At 39.5% G+C, this 23490-nt stretch overlaps 2 protein-coding genes across 2 annotated transcripts in view; both read left to right on the plus strand.

Annotated features, from left to right (window-relative positions):
• Positions 1-2283: 2283 nt before the first annotated feature.
• Positions 2284-13488, plus strand: LOC107745696 (noelin-3-like). The gene is made up of 6 exons (XM_016559615.1): positions 2284-2521; positions 4994-5137; positions 5728-5883; positions 6262-6481; positions 6611-6717; positions 12047-13488. The coding sequence occupies exons 1-6, from the start codon at positions 2453-2455 to the stop codon at positions 12722-12724; spliced, it is 1374 nt and encodes a 457-aa protein (XP_016415101.1). The 5' UTR covers positions 2284-2452; the 3' UTR covers positions 12725-13488.
• A 5092-nt stretch (positions 13489-18580) lies between these two features.
• Positions 18581-23490, plus strand: part of tecrl2b (trans-2,3-enoyl-CoA reductase-like 2b) — a 7410-nt gene continuing 2500 nt past the window's right edge. Inside the window, exons 1-11 of the mRNA XM_016559611.1 lie at positions 18581-18773; positions 19188-19239; positions 19356-19400; positions 19857-19960; positions 20055-20170; positions 20683-20788; positions 21226-21298; positions 21369-21412; positions 21722-21779; positions 22056-22144; positions 22337-22382. Of these exons, the coding sequence (XP_016415097.1) occupies positions 18609-18773; positions 19188-19239; positions 19356-19400; positions 19857-19960; positions 20055-20170; positions 20683-20788; positions 21226-21298; positions 21369-21412; positions 21722-21779; positions 22056-22144; positions 22337-22382 (898 nt within the window). The 5' untranslated portion in view covers positions 18581-18608. The remainder of the gene's footprint in view (positions 18774-19187; positions 19240-19355; positions 19401-19856; positions 19961-20054; positions 20171-20682; positions 20789-21225; positions 21299-21368; positions 21413-21721; positions 21780-22055; positions 22145-22336; positions 22383-23490) is intronic.

Here is a 23490-nt window from a genome sequence, read left to right on the forward strand (position 1 = left end):
TCAGGTTTTAGTGAAGCATTACTCAATTAAAATGTCTGCTTGCATCATTCAAAGCCAACTTATTTTTAATTGTTCAGTAATGTCTCTAAATAAGTGTGACTTCACTGACATTGATTATAAACTGATATAACACTGAAGTAAAACAAAAAAATAAAAAATAAAATTATCTTTTGATAAAATAGCAGATAAAGACAGAACGCTACCTCTAAAAAAGGACAGACTAACCACACATGTTGCCAATCAACTAACTGAGATTAGTGAGCAGAGGCGCAGTGAAGTTTATGCTCCAACTTCTGATGTGCAATTTTAGCATTTACAGGTCTACAGATGATATGTAGAGATACTTATTTTCCTGGTTAATAAAAGTAACATGTAAACAGTAGTTGTGAGACAACACTTTATATTAGGCTATCTTCAGTTTACCTTTCCTATATAGTGCTGTACATTAATACACATTAAAATAGATCGAAATGTCAAAAAAAACTTTATACCTATATTTGTATTTATATTCATATTTCAAAGTACATCATTTATTAAATATTGGACTTTTAAGTATTATAGACTTACCCCCGGTTTCACAGACAAGGCTTGAGCCTAGTCCCAGACTAAAATGCATGTCTGGGCTGTTTTAAATGAAAGAAACTTGCACTGATTGATCTTAAATACAGGTGCATCTCAATAAATTAGAATGTCGTGGAAAAGTTAATTTATTTCAGTAATTCAACTCAAATTGTGAAACTCGTGTATTAAATAAATTCAATGCACACAGACTGAAGTAGTTTAAGTCTTTGGTTCTTTTAATTGTGATGATTTTGGCTCACATTTAACAAAAACCCACCAGCCAGTGTTTTGTCTCAAAAATGCACACAAGTAATGTTATTTTCTAAGGCACGTTTATAAAAGATTCTTAATTGTCCTAATTGAACTATGGCCTAATCTAGTTGCATAAACTTAGACTCTATGTTATGACAGTGTCTTTCTTTTTTTCTTTTTTTTTTTTTTTTTCAAAAAATATTATTTAAAATGGTGGTGATGAGTGTACTTGGAATAACATCATCTTAAAATGGTGGTGATGAGTGTACTGAGAATAACATCATCTTTTTCATCTTTTCATCTCTTTAATAGTTCGTGTTGTTTTGATGTATTTTAAAGAGTTGGCAGTCAAAAATAAAACTGCTGGATGGTATATTCTTCATTCTTTCTGACAAATAACAAAAGATAACGTGAATTACAGTATGTATTTTTTTTTTTATTGCAGTGCACATTGTTTATTATAAGGGGGTAGAATCCACAGATCAGTACTCACTACTCCCTACCCATGAGTACTTTAAAATAAGCTACTCTTTTACTCTTACTCAAGTAGATTATTGGACAAATATTACTTGCTGTACTCACACTACATTTTTTGGAATGTAATGGTAGGCTACATTTACTCGAGTATATTTTCCAGTACTCTTTCCACTGCCAAGGGATAATAACGTCCTATATAAGAGCGCGCTGCAGTTACATCATCTGCAGCTTTAAATGCTCAAGCTGCTCAAATCAGAATGGATTCTTATTGGCTGTCAGAGTTTTTATTGTTGATCAGCTGGGGGGGAAAAAAATCTAAATGTTGTTCCAATGATAGTTCATCTGAATCGTTATATGGGGCGGACTTCCGTTTCTCATTCCGTTTCGTAATAATTATCGCGAAGGCGGGCTGAATTCCGAGTCTGTCTCACTTAATGGACCACAAGATATTAGTAATTTGTTATTTGAAATGACGCCAAAATTGTTATACTTGTGAGACTTAAAACCCCTTGTAGTTACTGAATGGTTGTTCACATAACAATGTGGAAAGAAAGATAGGCTACACGTATTTTGCTGAAATCAGTGATCAGTTAAAAAAAAAAAATGAAATAATGAATGAATGAATGAATGAATGATGTAACCAACTTTTTTTTCAATTTAACATATAGCTTAGTTATGACCAATTTTATTAAATTTAAGCCACATTTAAAAGTGAAATTAAATCGCAGTTCTTATTTCCAAATATATTGTCTTCTAAATTGCTAAAATGATCTATATTGGAATTGTTATGGAGCCTCGTTCGATTCCTTACTATTTCTATCCCTAGTGAACAATATGGACATTTTGGTTATGTTTAAATTTACTCCTTACATTGTAAAGATATAGTCGTGATTTTATATCTTTAAGTTACTCTTGGATATATTTTAGTTTGGCTAATGAATGAGTAACCCCGCACTGAAATGCTCTAATGATGTAATATCCGCTGAGAGTCTCCACACATCTCTCAAACTTTTCTGCGCCCGGAGCGACGATGAGAGCGCACGCACTTTCAACGGCTCTATCGAGGGTCTCCGATCCCACGATACTCATAAGAAGCTCGATCTGAAACATCGGAGAGTGAATCAGGTTGTAAGAGAGGCGTGGGAGGGAGACTGGAGGCAGAATGCGGGCGCTGTTCGTGGTGCTGAAACCGCTGTGTTTTCTCGCTCTACTCGGCTACTGCCCTTCCGCGGTGAGTGCTGCGCACCTTCCTGACTTTACATAGCCAGAAACTTGACATGTCTGAGTCCCGCTCCTACTACACCAGTGAGTCATAGGAACGAGATATATGCAAAGTGATAAACAAAGCTGGCAATGTATTTAATGATGGCTACTTATGTTATGCGATAATTGTAACCTCAGCGAGGAGGAGAAAAGAAAATGCAATAAAACTTAAGATGGGTTAAAATCTTGATATATGTGGGATACTTTACAAAATGTGATTTAAAAAGCGGAAAGCCTGCATTTCTGTAATTCTCTCTATGGTTGCAGCACAAATGGTCACAGCTAATATTTTTAGACCCTTTATTTCTGTTATAGTGAATGAGAATGAGAGCATTCTCTCTTATTTCTGCAAAGCATTGCGGCTGTTTATTTCAACTTGGGTGTTTGGTCACACTTTATATTAAGTGTCTTTTTTAATGCTGTATATTTACATTAAAATACATTTTGTGTACATTTTGTTGGTGTTGAAACTATCATGAAAATTGCATTTTCTCAACATTTTTTCCTTTCTCCTTTCTATTACAACTACAGTACTAGAATATACTAAGGTTTACACTGCAATACAAATTAAGATGGATGTTTCCTACAGTACGTACAAGAGTAACCTATAATGACAGTAATTACATGCAGTTACTTTATAAGTACAGTATAACAGCATGTACTGTATGTACATAAAATTGACATTGCAATACATTTTAACTTAACTGTAACCTGATATCAAGGATTATTCTACTACTATTTTGTTGAATTGAGAGTTCAATAGTAATCTACAGTATTTGGTGTTGATAAAGTGTTTTAATGAGGAAATATTTTTCTTCCTCAGTGCTCTGAGTCTATTCTCAACACTACTATTAATCTGTACACAATCCCTAATGGGTCTGTTTTAGCACTGGATCGAGATTAGATCTGCATTGTTGAGGCACAGCCAATTATTTGTCATGTGACACCCAAGTAACTGCATGAATTTTATGTCATGTCATATGTGTCCAGAAATAAAATAAATATGTAGTATCGGTGAGAGTTTCATGAGGATCTCTCTTCCAGTCTTAATAAACCCAGCTGCAGGTCTTATTTGAGGAGTAAAATCCCTCTGATCATATTTCATAATGGCAGTGAACTAGCAGGAAGTACCCATCCAACTTGGATATGTTACAATTTGCTGAAATTGCAGTTAGTTGTTAGTTGCAGCGGCATCAGGAAGTGTGCCAGAGTGTGTAAAGAACTCTGTTTTTCAGCTCGCCTGTAAAAGGCTAGTCCCCAGAGCCGGCCTTTCAGGGCCCGCTGTGAGAGTGGGGAAAAAAATGAATGTGGGTGTTTACAAAGTGTCTTTATTGTTGCAGACAATCTAGGGAAATTTGGGGAGATGAATGCAGAGAGAGGCTTTATCATGAAGGTGTTGCGACGGGGTGCTATTTGTCATCAAAACATGCTATTTATGCCCTGCCTTGTTTTAGTGGCGTGTGCTTGAATTGCTTTCAGAATTTTGATGAATCAGTCTGAATTGAAATGAATATTCAGTGGAATACACATTAACTGCACAATATTTTTCCTCTGCTTTTATTATACGATTTAAAATGAAGCCATATAGTGTCACTATAAAAATGAAATTTTGCTGAAAAATTACTCACCCTCAGGCCAAAATGTAGATGAGTTTGTTTCTTTATCAGAACAGATTTGGAGAAATGTAGCATTACATCACTTGCTCACCAATGGATCCTGTGCAGTGAATGGGTGCCGTCAGAATGAGAGTCCGAACAGCTGATAAAAACATCACAATAATCCACAAGTAATTTGCACGACTCCTGTCCATCAATTAATGTCTTGTTAAGCAAAAAGCTGCGTCCATCATCTATCAAGGCGTTTTTAGCTTCAAACCATAGTTTCTCACCAAATACAAGTCTATAATCCATAATAACGCTTCCTCTAGTGAAATAAATCCATCCCCTGTTGTCCTCTCACATCATTATCCACCAGCATATTTGTTAAGATGTGTTTTGGACAGTTTTTACTTGTAATCGGTGCTTGTTCTGTGCATATTTCTCTGAGGATTCAGCCAAGATGACTTTTTCTCTGGAGAAAGCAATATTATGGGTATTTTAACCAGAAGCAAAAGTTTGAAGTTAAAATATCGACTCTCCAGGTTTAAACACAAAACAAAAGTATATGCATATTTAAAAATTATTTACATGTTTACTCAATCATCTCTCCACATAATGAATGTAATAAGTTATAAATAATAATAAAAAAGGATAATAAAATGAAGCACTCGACGTGAATAGCTATGTAAGTTTATTGTAGTTCTCACTAAATATCCACATTTCAGTTTCAAGCAGAGTACATTTTCATTTTCAGTACATTTTAAGAATGTCATTTAGAATTTTAAATTGTAAACAAATAACACCAAGATATGCCATACATGCCTGTGTGTATGTTTGTTCAGACCATCAGACCCAAGGAAGGCTGGCAGGTGTACAGTTCAGCGCAGGATGCTGACAGCCGCTGCATCTGTACGGTGGTGGCACCAGAACAGAACTTGTGCTCCAGAGACGCAAAGAGCAGACAGCTCCGCCAGTTACTGGAGAAGGTGTGTGTGCACATAATGTGCGTCTAAGAACTCTGAAGTCGTTTTATATTAAGATCTGGTTTAGATAACAAAAGCTCTCATTTTAGCAATTTGAAAGCATTATGCTAGACTGCTCGCCATTGTCATCTATTAAGAATGCCACAGGCTTCTCTGCAGCTGATTGTGGAGCTGATGATGGTAATGCAAAAAGGCCTGAAGAGTTCTTTAGGCCCCCTCTTGTTTCTACTTCCTACGCTTTTCTTCTGTGTTACTGTAAAATTTCTGCAATAGTTATTGGCCCATAAGACGTATCTGTGTCTTTCTTTTTTTGGTGGGTGCTAGTGAAGGAAGTAATAGGGTTGACTGATACATAGTCTCATTTTTATCCTGTTTTAAATGTGTCAGTTGTGGTATGTGTCTAAGATCTTTCCATCTTTACTTGGGTTGCGTTAAGTGGAATTATGGAAATGCAGAATTCCTTGGAGGCATAGTGTCAGGGCTGATTTACACCAGTTGAAAATATAATTTAAATCTATCGCATCTTCCTTTTTGCAGTTCAAAGAATGATTAATGGATCCTAACTTCATTTCGGACCATCTTCCTCTCTTAAGATTCAGAACATGTCGCAATCGATCGAAGTGCTGAACTTGAGGACCCAGAGGGACTTCCAGTATGTCATGAAAATGGAGAGCCAGATGAAAGGACTCCGATCAAAGTTCAGACAAATCGAGTCGAACCGAAGAACATTATTGACTATAAACTTTCAGGTGAGCTACCATTAAAGTCATGCCTCAGAGAAAATCAATGGTCCTTTCTCATATGAACAGAACGGTTGGAAAAAGCTACATTCGTGCCATTACTCTCCAAGAATGACGAATCAAATCCCACTTAAAAGCTTCTTGTCTTTATCCTTCACAAACATTTCAAAAAGCCACACACTGTTCAGCATTCCTGGAAATCCTGTAAACACCAAAAGGTCATGTTTTATTTCAAAACAGTAATATCAATTGGGTCTAGCATGTCATTGTTCATAACGTCTTGCTGTTTACCGGGCGAGCTGTGCCATGCTCTTGCATCTGTTTCTGTTAATGTAAGCAAATCTCCCCTCATGTGATTTCTATTTAAATGTCTGTCTGGTTTTGCAGGAGCTAAAGGGGAAGATGAATGAACTGCAGCCGCTGATTCCAGTGCTGGAGCAGTACAAGACTGATGCCACACTCATTTCCCAGTTCAAGGAAGAGATCAGGAACCTGTCTCTTGTGCTGACTGCTATCCAGGAGGAGATAGGAGCATATGATTATGAGGAACTCCAGCAAAGGGTCCTCGGCTTGGAGGGAAGACTGAGGAACTGTATGAACAAACTCAGTGAGTTCAACTCAACGTGACTTTTGTGGTATTTTCTTTTGTGGTATGGTATGTGTTCCTTTAAAGTTGAAGATGTGTTGACATGCTTATATAACAGCTGACATTACTTGTCATTCTCCACTGTGTCAGCCTGTGGTAAGTTGATGAAAATCACGGGGCCCATCACTGTAAAGACATCAGGAACGAGGTTTGGAGCTTGGATGACAGACCCTCAGGCTTCACCTAAGAACAACAAGGTAATAATGACCATTATAATGGACAACAATGATGGAAAAACTAGTTCCTGGAAGCAATGCCGCTGAAAAGTGGGCAAACACTGTGGCACAGCCGTTGTTACGGAGTAATCAGAACATGAGACGTGCGGATCCATGTGTAAGGCTTTATTACAAAGGCATGGTCAAAAAACGGGCAGGGGTCAGACAACAACACAGGTACATCACAGGCAAGGCAAAGAGCATTCCTAGGGCAGGCGAGGGTCTTCGATCGGCGAATGTAATCCAGAGGGCAAGGCAAACGGCTAATCCACAAACAGGCGATAGTCCAGTAAAGGGGCAAACAGAGTCCAAACGATAAGGCGAGAGAAATCCAAGGCAGGCAGAGAATCAGGCAACCAGGCAATCAAATAACACAATGAGGCAAGACTAGACTAGAACTAGGAACAAATACAAGATTAGGAAAAGGGCTCCGTAACGTTGCTATCACTAATGGAGCGATATGCGCAAACAATACTCGGCGTTGAATGGTGGTGTGAGACTGATTTTTATAGTGTGTGTTATTGGTAGCAGCTCTGTATGATTGATTTCAGGTGAGCTTGTGATTAGAGCAATGGAGCATGGGAAATGTAGTCCAGGGTGATGTGTAACAGTCTGTGTAGTGTGAGAGTCCATGTGGAGAGCGGGTGACCTCTGGTGGTGAGTGAACGGAAGTTTATAGACCGGATTCGTGACATAGCCCCCCTCCCAAGGAGCGGCTTCCAGACGCTCCTAACTCAATATAATCCAGGAGGGCGGTGGAGCGGAGGCGGAACAGGGGGAGGGACGGAGGGCCAGGTCCACATAGAAGTGGAGAGACCGGGGACTGAGGCAGAGTTGGCAGAGCAGAGCACCAAGGCAGAACTGGCGAAGCAGGAAGCCAGGGCGGAGCAGAGAACCAATGTGGAGCCGGCAGAGCAGGTGGAGCTGAGGACCACCACAGCTGAGCAGACGGGTCCGAAGATCCCCACGGCGGAGCAGAAGACCACCAGGCCGGAGGAGCCGGAGCAGAAGGTCACCACGGAGGGGCAGAGAGCAGAAGACCACCACGATGGAGCAGATGGGACAGAAGCCCACCAGGGTGGAGCAGAAGACCTCCACGGTGGAGCAGACGGAGCAGGAATCCACCAGGGCGGAGCAGACGGGACAGAAGCCCACCAGGGCGGAGCGGACGGAGCACAAGCCCACCAGGGCGGAGCAGACGGAGCAGAAGCCCACCAGGGCGTGTCGGCAGACCACCAAGGCGGACCAGAGTGATCCGGATCCCATGGTGGGAATGGGGCCTAGGGAAAACTGAAATACAAGATACAAGCAGTGCATTTACGGCATCAAGGACCGGAATTGGAAATACAGTGGGCTTATTAAAAGTCTCTTTGGGCATGACTGACAGGGTTAAAAATTCAGTGTTGGTCTCTTCAAGAGTGGCTGGACAGACAGACAGTTCATAGTTGGGGGCATTGGCAGAAACTGAATTGGTTGACAGTACACAGTTAGATTCAAGAGTGGAAACTCAGACAGGCAGACAGTTCAAAACTGGATGTATTGACTAAAAATGGACTAACACACAATTCATAAACAAATACTGGGCAGGCAGATAGTACTACATCAGAATTGTCAGTGGGATCTGAACAGACGGGTGATTTAACATCAGGCTCATTAGTAGGTACCAGACAGACAGATGGTGCAAAATTAGATGGATTAAGAGAAACTGGACTGGTAGACATTTCAGTGACTGAAACTGGACAGACAGATGATTCAAAATCAGACATATTACTTGAAATTAGTGGACAGACAAATAATTCAGGAACAGATTCATGGGTTGACACTGTGTGGACAGACCGTTCAATATTTAACTCCTTGACTGAGACTGGCAAGACAGATAGTTCAGAATTAGACACACTTGGGGAAACAGAACAAGCAGACAGTTCCTGAATAATGTTTCACTTAAAGTTCACTTTATGGCAGTGACAGGGTTAACGGGAAGGACATGGGGTGCATTAATAGTTTCTGGGCTCATGGCAGGCGGGGTTAAGGGTTCAAAGACAGAGTTTTTGGCTGTGACAGACAGTTCACAATTAACCCCCATGGCTGGTTCAGAACAGGACAAGAGTTCATAGACGACCTCCTTGGCCGGAACAGGACAGACAGAGAGTTCATAGGCTGGCCTCCTTGGCTGGAACAGGACAGGCAGAGAATTCACAGACGGATACCACTGACACCTCTGGAGGTTCTGCAGCAGATGCCGCCACCTCTGGAGGTTCTACAGTAGTAACATCAGGAAACGGGTAGAGTTCATTAACATCCTCCTTAACAGGACCGGTACGGAGTTCAGCAACGGTCCCTTTGACCTCGACAGGACAGACTGAAAACTCATAAACGTCCTCCTTGGCCGTGGCTGGGCAGGCAGAGAGTTCATAAATGGATACCACTGACACCTCTGGAGGTTATGCAGCGGTTGCCGCCACCTCTAGAGGTTCTACAGCGGATTCATGCACAGGAAAGGCCCTTGGTGCAGACTCATGGATGATACCACTGACACCTCTGGAGGTTCTGCAGCAGATGCCGCCACCTCTGGAGGTTCTACAGCAGTAACATCAGGAAACAGGGAGAAGTCAGTAACGGTCTCTTCGACCACAACACAACAGGCTGAGAGTGCATCTCTGGGTGCCACCACCACGCAAGGAGCTGAAGCAAGCGCCGCGACCTCGGGAGGTTCTGTGGTGGTGTATGCAGCCCAAACACACCATAAAGCGATCCCCATCAAGGGAAGCGCTTCAGACAGGGGAATCAGTTCAGGAACAGGAGAGCTAGAGTGAGTGGGTTTGGGGATACCAGCTGCGCGTGCAGACACCAGCGGTGCATCCCTCACACTGGATACCAGACTGGGATACCGAAGGACTGACCGTGATAATCTGGGTGCAACAGACAGGACGTGACAAGACTCTGGATCATCAGTTGTGACGTGACAAGACTCTGGAAGATCAGCTGTGATGTGACGTGATTCTGGAAGATAGGCTGTGATGTGACGTGACTCTGGAAGATAGGCTGTGATGTGACATGACTCTGGAAGATAGGCTGTGATGTGACGTGACTCTGGATGATCAGCTGTGATGTGACGTGACTCTGGATGATCAGATGAGACGTGACTCTGGAAGATCAGCTGTGACGTGACGTGACTCTGGACGAACTGCTGAGACATGACGAGACTCTAGAAGATCAGCTGAGATGTGACGAGGCTCTAGGAGATCAGCTGAGATGTGACGAGGCTCTGGCAGATCAGCTGTGATGTGACTTGACTCAGGAATGGAAGCTGTGACTTGACTTGATGCAGAAAGATCAGCTGTGACTTGACTTGACTCAGGAAGATCAGCTGTGACTTGACTTGACTCAGGAAGATCAGCTGTGACTTGACTTGACTCATGACGATCAGCTGTGACTTGACTTGATTCATGAAGATCAGCTGTGACTTGACTGGACTCTAGAAGATCAGCGGGGATGTGACTTGGCTCATGAAGATCATCTGTGACGTGACTTGACTCATGAAGGTCAGCGGTGGCTTGACTTGACACAGGGATGGCAGCAGTGACATGACGGGTTGTTGTTGTGGCTGCCATTTTGCCAACGGGCTCCGCTGTCGCCGCCATTTTGTGAGGGTGCTCTAGTGCGGCCATTACATGAGCGGACACAGTGTCGCGTTCCTCCGCGACACCCACAGTGAACGATGAACCAACAGTCAACAAAGCATAATCCATAAATTGAACGTGTGACAAACGAGGACCCTCCTGAATCACTCTTGATTTTAAAGGCTGGTTAAGACCATCACAGAAAAAGTCTATTAACATACAGTCCGGCAATTCTGAGCCATTTGCCAAAGCCAAATATTCCACAATGTAACCCTCAAGTGATCGTGTGCCCTGCTTGAGCGCTAGTAGCAAAATCGCTGCGTTCATTCCTGGCCAATGTTCCTTGGTGAAGCTGCTGGATCCCTGTCGGGCCGAGAATTCTGTTACGGAGTAATCAGAACATGAGACGTGCGGATCCTTGTGCAAGGCTTTATTACAAAGGCGTGGTCAAAAAATGGGCAGGGGTCAGACAACAACACAGGTACATCACAGGCAAGGCAAAGAGCATTCCTAGGGCAGGCAAGGGGCTTCGATCGGCAAACGTAATCCAGAGGGCAAGGCAAACGGGTAATCCACAAACAGGCGATAGTCCAGTAAAGGGGCAAACAGAGTCCAAACGATAAGGCTAGAGAAAACCAAGGCAGGCAGAATCAGGCAACCAGGCAATCAAATAACACAATGAGGCAAGACTAGACTAGAACTAGGAACAAATACAAGATTAGGAAAAGGGCTCCGTAACGTTGCTATCACTAACTGAGCGATATGCGCAAACAATACTCGGCGTTGAATGGTGGTGTGAGACTGATTTATATAGTGTGTGTTATTGGTAGCAGCTGTGTATTGGTTTCAGGTGAGCTTGTGATTAGTGCAATGGAGCATGGGAAATGTAGTCCAGGGTGATGTGTAACAGTCTGGGTAGTGTGAGAGTCCATGTGGAGAGCGGGTGACCTCTGGTGGTGAGTGAACGGAAGTTTATAGACCAGGTTCGTGACAGCCGTTATGCTTTTCAGCGGCATTGCTTCCAGGAAGTAGTTTTTCCATTATTTTTGTCCATAAGAAGAAAAAAAAACTCAGATAAAGTTCAAAGACACAAACAAAACCGACCAGCTCTGAGATCAATCACAACTTATAAACTTTGATTCGAAGCAAAAAAAAAAAAAAAAAAAATTAGAAAAAAAAAAGACAAATAATTTTATATCAATTAAATATTCAAATAAATACAAGAATTTTATATAAATAATTTACTTTTTTTGTTTTAAAAGTATAATTTTATTCATCAAGGACACATTAAAATGATCAAAAGTAACAACGAATTTTTTAAAATTCTAATTAATTATGTTCTTTTGAACTTTCCATTCAGCAAAAAATCCTGGAAAAAAAATCAGTTTATACACAGACACAAAAAATAAAAAAATATTAAGCTGTTTTGAGCAATGATAATAAAAATGTTTCTTGTGCATCAAATCAGTATCAGAATGGTTTCTGAAGAATAATTTTCAAATCACACTGAATTATGGCTTCTGCTGAAGAATAACTCAGAATAGCTCATGGTGAGCTGTCTTAAAAGGAGAAAATTTTAGAGATTTAGAGATTTTTACTTCCTGAACAATATTGTTGTGCTCTTTAGATGATGCATTTATAAAATGCAAGTTTCAAAAGTTATTCATCACATTTGTAATGTTCTAATGCAGGTCTGGTACATGGACAGCTATACAAACAACAAGATTGTCCGTGAGTACAAATCAGTCAGCGACTTTGTAGCTGGGGTCGAGTCAAGAACCTACAACCTTCCGTTCCACTGGGCGGGAACCAATCATGTCGTCTACAACGGCTCCCTGTACTACAACAAGTACCAGAGCAACATCATTGTCAGATACAGCTTTGAAATTGGCCGGGTCATGACCCAACGAGCACTTGAGTCTGCCGGCTTCCACAACGTCTACCCGTACACTTGGGGCGGATTCTCCGACATTGACCTGATGGCCGATGAGCTCGGTTTATGGGCCATCTATGCCACCAATCAGAATGCAGGGAATATAGTCATCAGCCAGCTGGATCCTCTGACCATCCAGGTGCTGAACTCTTGGAACACAGAATACTCCAAACGGAATGCAGGTGAGTCCTTCATGATCTGCGGCACGCTGTACATCACCAACTCCCACCTGACCGGTGCTAAGGTATACTACTCTTATTCCACCAAAACCTCTACCTATGAGTACATGGACATCCCCATCCATAACAAGTACTTTCACATGTCCATGCTGGATTACAACGCCAGGGATCGTGAACTTTACGGCTGGAACAATGGCCACCAGGTACTGTTCAACGTCACGCTGTTCCACATTATTAAAAATGATGATGAATCCTGATGGATCTGCCCAGAGGTGAGAGGAAAACTTTGATTCTGTAGTTACACTGATCTGTAATCGCTGTGGTATTGCTATGAAATAATATTTATATATTTCAATCAAAAAATGTGCTTAGTTTGAGGTTCAGTGCCTCTGGAGATGTCAGTCAGCATTGTACTCCTTCATTTGTAAAACAATTGTCATTAAACTCAATCTCGGACTCAGATAAGGACATTCATGGACTTTTAAAGCTCTGTTTAAATGTTGTTTGTGCAACTTTCAGTGCATAGCAGTCGTGTTCAGCTATAATTCGTTATTCAACAAAGAATGTAACAAACACTTTTAACTAGAAACTTAGCATTAAATCATTAAATAACAAATCCTTATTATGGACATTATATACTGATCTATCAAACTGCATCTCTTAGTTTTAGCTTGTCAAATGTTTAGAGGAGTAAGGACATATTTTTCATTTCAATGTATGACTTACATTAAAAGGGATTATTCACCTCAAAATAAACATTTGCCATTACTTACTCATCTTTGTGTTGTGCCAAAACGTTATGGCTTTCTTTCTTCTGTGGAACACAAAAGAAGATATTTTGAGAAATATATCTACACAATGGAAATCAATGGGCTCCAATGTTTGTTCCCAGTGTTCTTTAAAATATCATGTTCCACAGAGAGAAGAAAAGTCATGCAGATTTGGGAAAAAACAAGGGTGAGTAAATGTTGACAGAATTCTCATTTTTGTTTAAACTGACCATTTAAAGCTTTCAAATCAATCCATGCTGAAATTATTTCATATTGTACAGTGTAATTACAATTAAAAATGTTACTTTAAGTGTTCATGGTTTGATGTTGTTTCTGTGTATTTCATATATATATAGTCTGAGAAAATAATTCATTTTAGAATAGTATCTCAACTTTCCCACAACAGCAGGCAGCAGTCAAATCTGTGGTGTTTTTTGTCAGAAATGCTATTCAATAATGTTACCTCTACCTCATATTTCCAGATGTAATTCAACAAAGGCTTTGTTCATGCTTTCTTTTTTCTGCTCAGGGAAATTTATGGATGAGAGAACTTCTGAAATTTCTGAGGGCTTTGGGATTTTGCTTTTGATGTTGCTGAGAAATGATCTTTCTAGTTTTCATCATCTCCAAAGAGTTTATTCTTCATTTAGTGACAATGATCAGACAAAAAAGAAAAAAAACGTATCTTCTGTTTATTACTCATTCAGAATTCCTCTCCCTGGTAAAAGACTGTTCAGACATTGACACAGAACAGCTAATGTTGTGATTCAACCGGTTCTTTGCCAGAGGAAATATCAGTATTCATATACCTAAATGACAAATACCTAAAACAAAGTCATTAATTTTCCCCTTAAAGGAACATTTGCACATTTTGTTTCGCTTCCCATCTGCTGATTTAGAAACAAGCGACAGCGCTAGTCTGACGAACACAGTTTCACTTCAGTCAACACATCTCTGCAGGCCCCTAATTCAGAGAAACATTATTCAGCAGAGTGAGAATAAGGGATAATGTACAGTCAGCTGGGCATTATCGCAAAATAAACCCTGACAGGCGATCTCAGGATCAGGGCTTGTATCCTTCTAGATTCTGAAGGGGTTTCATTTGCTATAATAACCATCTGACTATTGCATATTTCCATGTTTATTACATATAACAAATGAACATGAAAGATTGGATTTATTATTTATTATACAGTGCTGAGATTGACCAATCAGAATCAAGTACTCCAGAGAGCTGTGTAATAATTATGGCTAATTAATGTGATAAAGTGATATAAATGAATAAGTAAAGTTCTAGGTAAAAATATGATCTTGTTCTCTTGGACATAGTTAGATCAAAGCACATAGCATTTCCAAACTTTTTAGTTTTCCTAAGTTCATGATCAGTCAAAAAGCTTTTAGTTCCAGAGAGGAGTCAAAATGTGCTGACACTAAAATATTCAGCAGCTTTCAGCAAATTAAAAAGTTACTAAATTAGCACTGCAGGTGTGTGTATTAGAAATGATGTCCTTCCTAGTGACATATGTAATACAATTTAAAGTTTTAATACTATATCCATCTGAAGCAACTGAAAAAAATAAAAACTTTAATTATATAAAAATATAATACTTTTTTACTCTACCTGTGTTCAGCTCTTAGTAAATCAGTGATGTCCTCCATTTATCAATAAACACACTGTAACCCTGATTCAGTGTGCTTTATTTTTATTTACCAAGGGATAAAATAATATGGGATAAAACAATATGAAGCATTTATTTATAAGGGAAATCATACCTTTATCTTCTTTTTACCAGTGAAATTTGGCTCAGTTGACCACTTGCCCATTCAGTTCTGCTCACACATCACATGTCTCTATGACAGACAATATAATCACTAACTTGAATGAATGAGGGTCTCCTCGTAATTTGTCGTGTGTGACCTGGCTCCGGTTAGCCCGGTGCTCTGGGATGTCTCAGTGTTGACTACAATGCCCATGACTAGCCGTTTGACTGACAGCTCCTGGGCAGATGAATCAGGCAGACTGTCACCCTGTATCAAAGCTGGGGCAGGTGTTGACTGAGACAGGCCAAGCATAGCATATAAGGCCAACACTAAAATGAACAGCCCTCTCAGCAGGCAGCCAGAGATGCGGACAGAAAATGAAGGGAGAAAAAGAGAGAGCCAAATGAAAAAAAAAGATGGATGAGATGAACAGAGGAGACACAGTGAGTAAATGGACTTAAGTTCCTGTGCACAAGCAGCAGGCCTGTGGGTGTTGCAGGCGTATGAAGTTGAGTCACCTCTCAGGTGGTGTGTCAAAGTGATTGGGTCTGAATACATTAGACATAGTGAAATGAGAAAGATACCATGTCACATTGCTCAGAATGTGCATTTATTAGCTTTCAGCTGCATATAAACTGTGTCAATAACTGTGCACAGTCATTTGTTATGCTATGCTTTGGTTAATACACACACGCACATATATGTATGTAAATATTATATGTATACATTATATATTTATCACTGTTAGTGAGATTTTACACCACCGTTTAAAAGTTTGGGGTTAGTAAGATATAAACAGCAATAAAGCTTTCCTGTATACTTAAAGCTTTCTATCTTTTTAAATTCATATATCCGTTAAAATAGCAAGATATAGAGTGATTTATAGATGTCATACAGGGTGAATTCAGGTAAATTGGGACATTTTTGTCCCAGTCACCTCAGCAGTAAAAAGTCTCCCAATTTACCTGAATTCACCTGCTAAAGGCCTTCTGTGTCAGGTCACGCAGTTGTTGAATAGACATTGTGCAGGCCATAATGCCTAAATGGTGACTTGCAATGAGGTGGAGGTTTCGGAGGAAAAGGCTCTTGAAGCTGGTGTCCTCCTCCATCCCAGGTTCATTGCGAGCTCCGAAGTAAGCTTGCCGAAGTCTGTGGTAGTAAGCATGGGGATTTTCATGCCGGCCCTGTTTGGTGGCTAGGGCAGCGATCAGTCCATGTTCAGACCCTGGGTCTGAGAATTCCCTTATGATGGCTTGTTTAAGCTGCTGGCAGTCTGATTGGATGTGTCCTGGCTGTCGAGGAAGCATCACACCTCTGGGCTAGAGGTGATCCAGAGCAGATAGAGTCAATCTTGGTGGTTCACACTGGTCCAAGACTGCAGGTAAAAGTCAATGTCTCGCAGGTAGGCATGGACGTCATTGTCTCCTACAAGTTCTGGTGTGAATGCAGGGATGTTTCTGGCTTTTTGGTTGAGGTCTTTGAGTGTTACTCCATGTGCTGTTTCAGGGCTCACCTGAATTAATCCTTTTTCATTCTGCAGCTGCAGAAGTTTTCAGAACGTTGACTTGTGAAGTGTCAAGCAGAAAGCTTTGTCTTCCCCTTTTGTATCTGTGTACAGGGGTGAAGGGGTTTGCACTGCTGGCTGTGTGACGTGTCTTTTCCTTGAGCCCATGCAGTGTTTAGTATGATACTAGTGTGTGTGTGTGTGTGTGTATATGTGTGTGTGTGTGTGTGTGTGTTGAGAAGTTATGGCCTCTTCTGCTCATATGGACATGCTGGATGAAAACATTGATTCTTTAAGAGGCTGGGAGACGATTGCGTGGCATGGTTTTCATCTGGAGGACTGGAGGAGACATGGAGTCATTAATAGAGTCGCCTATTTTGAGGTAATTACTTGAATTACATTTTGGCTTTGCTTTTTCCCCACAGATGTTCTGTTTTAAATAGAAGAGCTAAAATATCTGAATGCGATGGATGGGTTATATTGCTGCAGTTAATGAACTGTTTTTTGTGCCTTATGTGTCCCCATGACTTACTTGTGAATTAACAGAATGCTTAGTTAATTATTTAATAGCTTTAACTAAAGATAAACCAGCATATTTACTGATACTGACAATCTTCTGGTTATGGTTGTATACAATTATGATTATTGGTTCAAACCATAACCCTATCGGGTACTACTAATTAATGTCTTCAGATGGTTCTAGAGAATAGCACATAACAACACCATTATAATTAGGTGTAAACTTAAATATTAATTAAATAACTTAATAATGGAGCTGTGTACAAAAGAAGTACATTTAAAAAAAAGTTATATCTAATAAAAATAATTTAGCAAAATATGCATTTTACTAGCCTTGCCACATTTGCAAAGTTTGGTTCCTGTACTGAAAACTATGCATTCGTAATAATAATAATAATAATAATAATAATAATAATAATAATAATAATACATGTCTCTTCCAAGTCAAAATTGACCCAAATGCATTTTGATGGTTAATAAAAACATATATTTTAATATTTCAGAATATATTTAAAATATTTTAGAAAATATTTTCGTGTTGTTTACATAAATTATTAGGCTTTTTACAGTTATTTGTGCTGAAGTGATATGTTCAAGAAATTCTTTAAATGTTGAAATGTAAGCCAAATTATTATTATTATTATTATTATTGTTGTTGTTGTTGTTGTAATTATTATTATTATTATTATTAATTAGTGTATATCAATTGTCAGACAAAAATACACAAAACAAAATAATCCATATTGACATTGGTTGTAAACATGTTAGGTGATCTCTAGATTTACAGTAACTGTGTTAACGTGTAGTAAAAGTAATTAAACATTAATGATTTTTAACAATTTTACATTTTAAAAACACAATTTATTATTATTATTATTATTACTTTTTCATTTGATACATAGAATAAGAGGTTGAGAATGTTATGGTGATCTCTGTGTGGGGTCACATCTACTCTTTCACAGTAGGGCTGATATCTCAGCAATGCTCTGCTCCACTTTTCTTCATACTTTAGGCTGGTAATCAAGGCTAGAATATCAAGAAAAAGCTGGATAGAGTTAAAGCGTGATGGGGGGCCGTCTCGCCTTACCAGAAGGATTAAACTCAAAGCACTTGATGAAATGATAGTTGACAGTGTTATTGGGGTTCAGAGGTCTGTGAGGCAGGGTGCAGCGGGGCTGATAAATTGCCCCTCACCGTCAGAGACAAATATAGACCAGTCTGCAGCTCAAATCCAAGACATGCCCCTCACGTCTTTTCATGGGTGTGCGTCCGTGTGCATGTGCCTGCACTGTATGTTGACTACATGACAAACGTATTTCTGCAGACACAGATCACAAATACTCCAAATAAAATATATCAGGCCCTGTTTTCATGCAAGCTTGACAGTGTTTGAAATCTCAAATTGTGGTAACCTGAGCAAAACTATTTAACTATGTCAACAAGATACTCTGGCTGCGATACTCAACTCGATATGCCTGTGAGGTCATCATAAGCATTCCATCTCTTACCATGTGGCTGTAAGGGTCTGATCGCATCTGTACACCAACCACCAAAACCAGGGCTCACCTACAGCCCTCAGCAGGCATCATGCAATGTGTGGATTTAAGGAATCTCTTCGCCGTAGCCCAATTCATAAAGGCCAGATGTGACCACGGCCTGAAAGCTGGGCTCACCGAGAATAAGAATTATGTCTTTTTTGAGGTGGAGATCCTGGACCTCAAGAGCAAGGCACAACTCTGCTACCTGGATAAGGTGCATTTAGCAGTGATGTTTTAGTATTATAAATGTACTATTATGGTATTTATTAACATTTTTGAATTAGTTTGTATTTATTTTTTGTCATTTTTAAAAGTGTTTCTTTTTAAAAGATATTTCTATTAACATTTTATTAATTTCAGTTTGTCATTTTAGTACTTTAAATGAAAATTAAAAATGTTGCTTTGACAACTAACTCAAATATATATGTTTTCATATTTATATGTTTATATTTATATACATTTTCAATATTTATAATGAATTGTATTTCAGCTTTATTTCAATTAACAAAAAAAGTGTTTTTAATAGTTTTTGTTTTTAGCATTTGTTAATGATAACAACACTGGCGTTGGGTCAGAAATCACATTTGAGTAAACAAAGGCCTCTTGTAAAATTCTTGAACTTTCTCAGGTGGAGCCCAACGCCACCATCGCAGAGATCAAGACCTTGTTGCACAAAATTTGTAAGTGTTTTTGTTCTTACACAATCATATTATGCTTATTCAAACTGTGCAGCTTACATACGTGATGTAATATGACCAGGCTGTTTTAAACAGTACAATTCTTGAAATCCCTGCAGACCCCAAGTTTTATCCATCAAGACAGGCACTGAAGCTGCTTCCAGGTGAACTTTCCCATCCATCTGTTATCTTTTATTTTATTTCATTTCATTGTGTTTTATTTATTTTTTACATGATTTAAAAACATTTTTTTACTTTTTAGATCATTTTATTTTGTTCTGTTGGACATCCTGTGTATTCCATTGCCATTTCTAAAATGTTTGTTCAAAAATGTTCACCAAACCAAAAAATCTAGAAGAATTAAAGTCTAGCACAGTAGCCAGATGCTTTTGCAATCTTAGATCTGCAGCAGCTGTGATGCATATGTGCACGTCTGCACTTCTCCTGATAGAATGTCAGGCTTCATATCACAATGGAGAATGCAAGAGTGAGAAAGCTTCAGTTAGTTAACAATATAAACAAGAAAAGTTGTTTTTATTGGGATTTTTTATAACTTTTTTAACTGACGTGCATTTATTTTGATATTTCTTCATATTATGACTGAGTTGATTGATTCTCAGAGGGAAAGGCCCTCAGTGATGAAGATGTGCTGGAGGATCTACCGGTTGGCACGACCGCAACAATGTTCTTCCAGGACCTCGGCCCACAGTTAGGCTGGACTATGGTAAAGAAAACATCTGATACATGCTCATTTAGACAATAGCAGCTCGTATAGTGTGGATGACAATAATGGTGGTTTTGTTGGGGGCTGATCATAGGTATTTCTGGCAGAGTGTCTTGGGCCGCTTTTCATTTACCTGCTGTTCTACTATCGGCTTCCATACATCTACGGGCACGAGTATGACTACACCCAAAATCCATTTAAAGTTGTCAAGTGAGTTCAGAGTGAAAACCCTTATTCAGATGAGCTGAACTTTACGTGCTGATGGACAGAATAGTTAACACACTATTACAAATCATTTCTATTTCTTAAATGCCTGATCTAACTATTGCATTCAGTTTTGTTGGTGTAACCCAGTAGTTCTCAGCTCTGGCACTCGAGGTCCACTTTTTTGAAGTTTAGCTCCAACCTTGATCAAACTCACCTGCCATAACTCCTGAAGACATTGATTAGCATGTTCAGGTGTGTTTGATTAGGGTTGGAGCTAAACTCTGCAGGAAAGTGGACCTCGAGTGCCAGAGTTGAGAACCACTGGTGTAACCTAATGTATTTTGATTGGTTCAGTGGTGTTAAATAGTATTTCTGACTTTAGATGTTATCGCATGAATCACATTTTTAAGTTTTAAAAAGTGCAGCTCATTTTTTCAGTGTGAAAATGAATAGTGAATAATATACCAACGGTGTGGCAAATGGTTTGTGGTTTATATTTGACCCTGCTGATTCAGGCTGGCTTGTTGGTGCCACACTCTTCATTACATTAAGAGGCTTCTGGAAACTATTTTTATCCATCGCTTTTCTGACGGAACATTACCTTTACGCACCATCATGCTGGTATGTGTATGTCTGTATTTTTTCATACGAAATTGTCACAGTATTTACTGTTTTTGGCACATTGGCTAATGTGTCTGAAGTGCTTATGACATTGGCATTAGTTCAGTGGTGTCAGTGAAGCGTTGAGGAGCTTTGGGGGGAATATTTGGCTGCTTTCCATTAAGTGTCCTCTTGCTGGTTTAAATTATGCCCCTACAGTATCTTTCAACACACTCAGAATACATATGGTTTGACCATATGGAAGAGTCATTCAAAATATTGCCTGCTCATGTGAATGCTAATCATGCAAATGAGCAAGCTTAAATGAAGTTAAACATAGCTAAAGTATACAATTAAGGTTTGCATTTAGTATAAAGTTAAGGAGTTATTCTTTTGAGCAGTGACTGTGTGTTATATTAGACACGATCCTCACATGAATTTAAACCGTGATTCTGTAGCTCTGTCTGTATTACTGGGGATTTGCAGCATGGCAGGCATATTACATCAACCATCCGCTCTACACCCCACCAAGTAAGTGCTCATTTTGTCACACTTTACATTAGTTTGTGAGCCTCATATTAACTTCTGGTTGTTTCTCTAGCTTATGGGAGACTTCAGATCTACTCTGCACTGGCAATGTTTTTGGTATGTGTTTAATTAACCTATGATGATGATTCATATTTGAATGATGTAGGGACCGATTTCACATAAAGTTACATACATGCATTTACTGTTTTGAAGTGCTCGAAGTGGCACAAGCTGGTGACGTTATTTATGTGACCATCTACTCTGACAAGATGTCGTGTAGCCATATGTACTGGCACATCGAACAATAATGTACTTCCACATTATTTTAGTTGTCAACCACTAGAGGACCACATGTTACGTAGTGTACAGTAGCTTTAATTATACATAACTGTTTTTCTTCATCAGCTCTTTGTTCATTTTATTCAGGTCTGTGAGTTTGGAAATTTCTCAGTTCATCTGATTTTGAATCGAATCAGCTGTAATGGTGAGTCCTAATAAAGATTCATCTCTGTAGTTGTGTGGGCATAAACATGGCCAATCAAGACAGACAATGAAACCTAGATATTATGATTAATTACCATTTCTTTGTTCCTTTCATAAAGGACTGTGTGGGTGTGCACAGAAAAAAATTATCTGTCAAATGAATACCTTCTTCAGAGACTATGCATTCTCCTGACTGAATCCTTAACTCTTCAGTTTCTTATCTATATTAGATATTTCCATTGCCGGATAACCTTATGCTCTTCTCACACATCAACAGGGTCCAGGCCTAAAGAGATTCCTTATCCCACAAATAATCCGTTCACTTGGCTCTTTTTCTTCGTGTCCTGCCCAAACTACACATATGAGGTTCGTCAAGTTCACAGAATAACCTGTTTCATGTCAAAAAAGCAGTAAAAGAGACATTTGGAATGTCTGGGGCTGTCCACACCTGTGGAGAGCAGCATGTGAAATGTTTCTGGATGATTACGGGGATCCTGAGGAATATTGTCTGTGTTTTGTGTAGTGATGTAAAATTGGAAAATTTGCATTTATTTCCAGGTGGGATCATGGATCAGCTTCACAGCAATGACACAATGTGTTCCAGGTAGACAGTATTCCATCACACACCGTCTGCACACTACAATAAAGGGTCCAAGGCTGCATCTCTCTCAAACTGGCCATATTTGAGAAAAAAAAAGTTTGTTGATATCTAATTTATAATTATTGGGGCGACTTGACCCCCTCAATGTCTATGGTGGATATGGCCCTGATCAGACATAAAAATATGTTGTGGACTACCGTGTAGTCATTTAATGGTTTAACGTTAGCTAAAGGGTTAGTTCACCCAAAAATGAAAATTAGCCCACAAATTACTCACCCTCAAGTCATCCTAGGTGTATATGACTTTCTTCTTTCAGACGAATCCAGTCGGAGTTATATGAAAAATTGTCTTTGATCTTTCAAGCTTTTTAATGCCACTCAGCGGGTGTTGCATGCATCAGTCCAAAAGAAGTTAAATAAAAAGCGCCCATCCATAAAAAAAAAAATGTCTCACACGGATCCGGGGAGTGAACAAAGGCCTCCTGTAGCGAATCAATGCGTTTTTGTAAGAAAAATATCCATATTCAAACCTCAAGTCATCCTAGGTGTATATGACTTTCTTCTTTCAGACGAATCCAGTCGGAGTTATATTAAAAATGGTCTTTGATCTTTCAAGCTGTTTAATGCCACTCAGCGGGTGTTGCATTGCTTCAGTCCAAAAGAAGTTAAATAAAAAGCACCCATCCATAAAAAGTGTCTCACGTGGCTCCGGGGGGTGAACAAATGCCTCCTGTAGTGAATCGATGCATTTTTGTAAGAAAAATATCCATATTCAAAACGTAATAATCACTTTAATGTAGCTTGCGCCAACAGTTGTACACGGAAGCAGTTCTGGGCTGATGACGTATGGGGTCAGCGCTGCGCATGCGCCGGTGAGTCTCGTGAAAACCAACGTTTGTTAACAGGAGCAAAGGATGCAGTTTACTTACTTTAGCAAAGGAAAACCATCAAATAGAGTGATTATTACATTTTGAATATGGATATTTTTCTTATAAAAACGCATCGATTCGCTACAGGAGGCCTCTGTTCACCCCCCGGGGCCGTGTGAGACACTTTATTTAATGGAAAGGTGCTTTTTATTTCACGTCTTTTGGACAGAAGCAATGCAACAC

This window comes from Sinocyclocheilus rhinocerous, unplaced genomic scaffold (genome assembly GCF_001515625.1).
Source record: "Sinocyclocheilus rhinocerous isolate Xijiao unplaced genomic scaffold, SAMN03320098_v1.1 scaffold2092, whole genome shotgun sequence".
NCBI lineage: Eukaryota > Metazoa > Chordata > Actinopteri > Cypriniformes > Cyprinidae > Sinocyclocheilus > Sinocyclocheilus rhinocerous.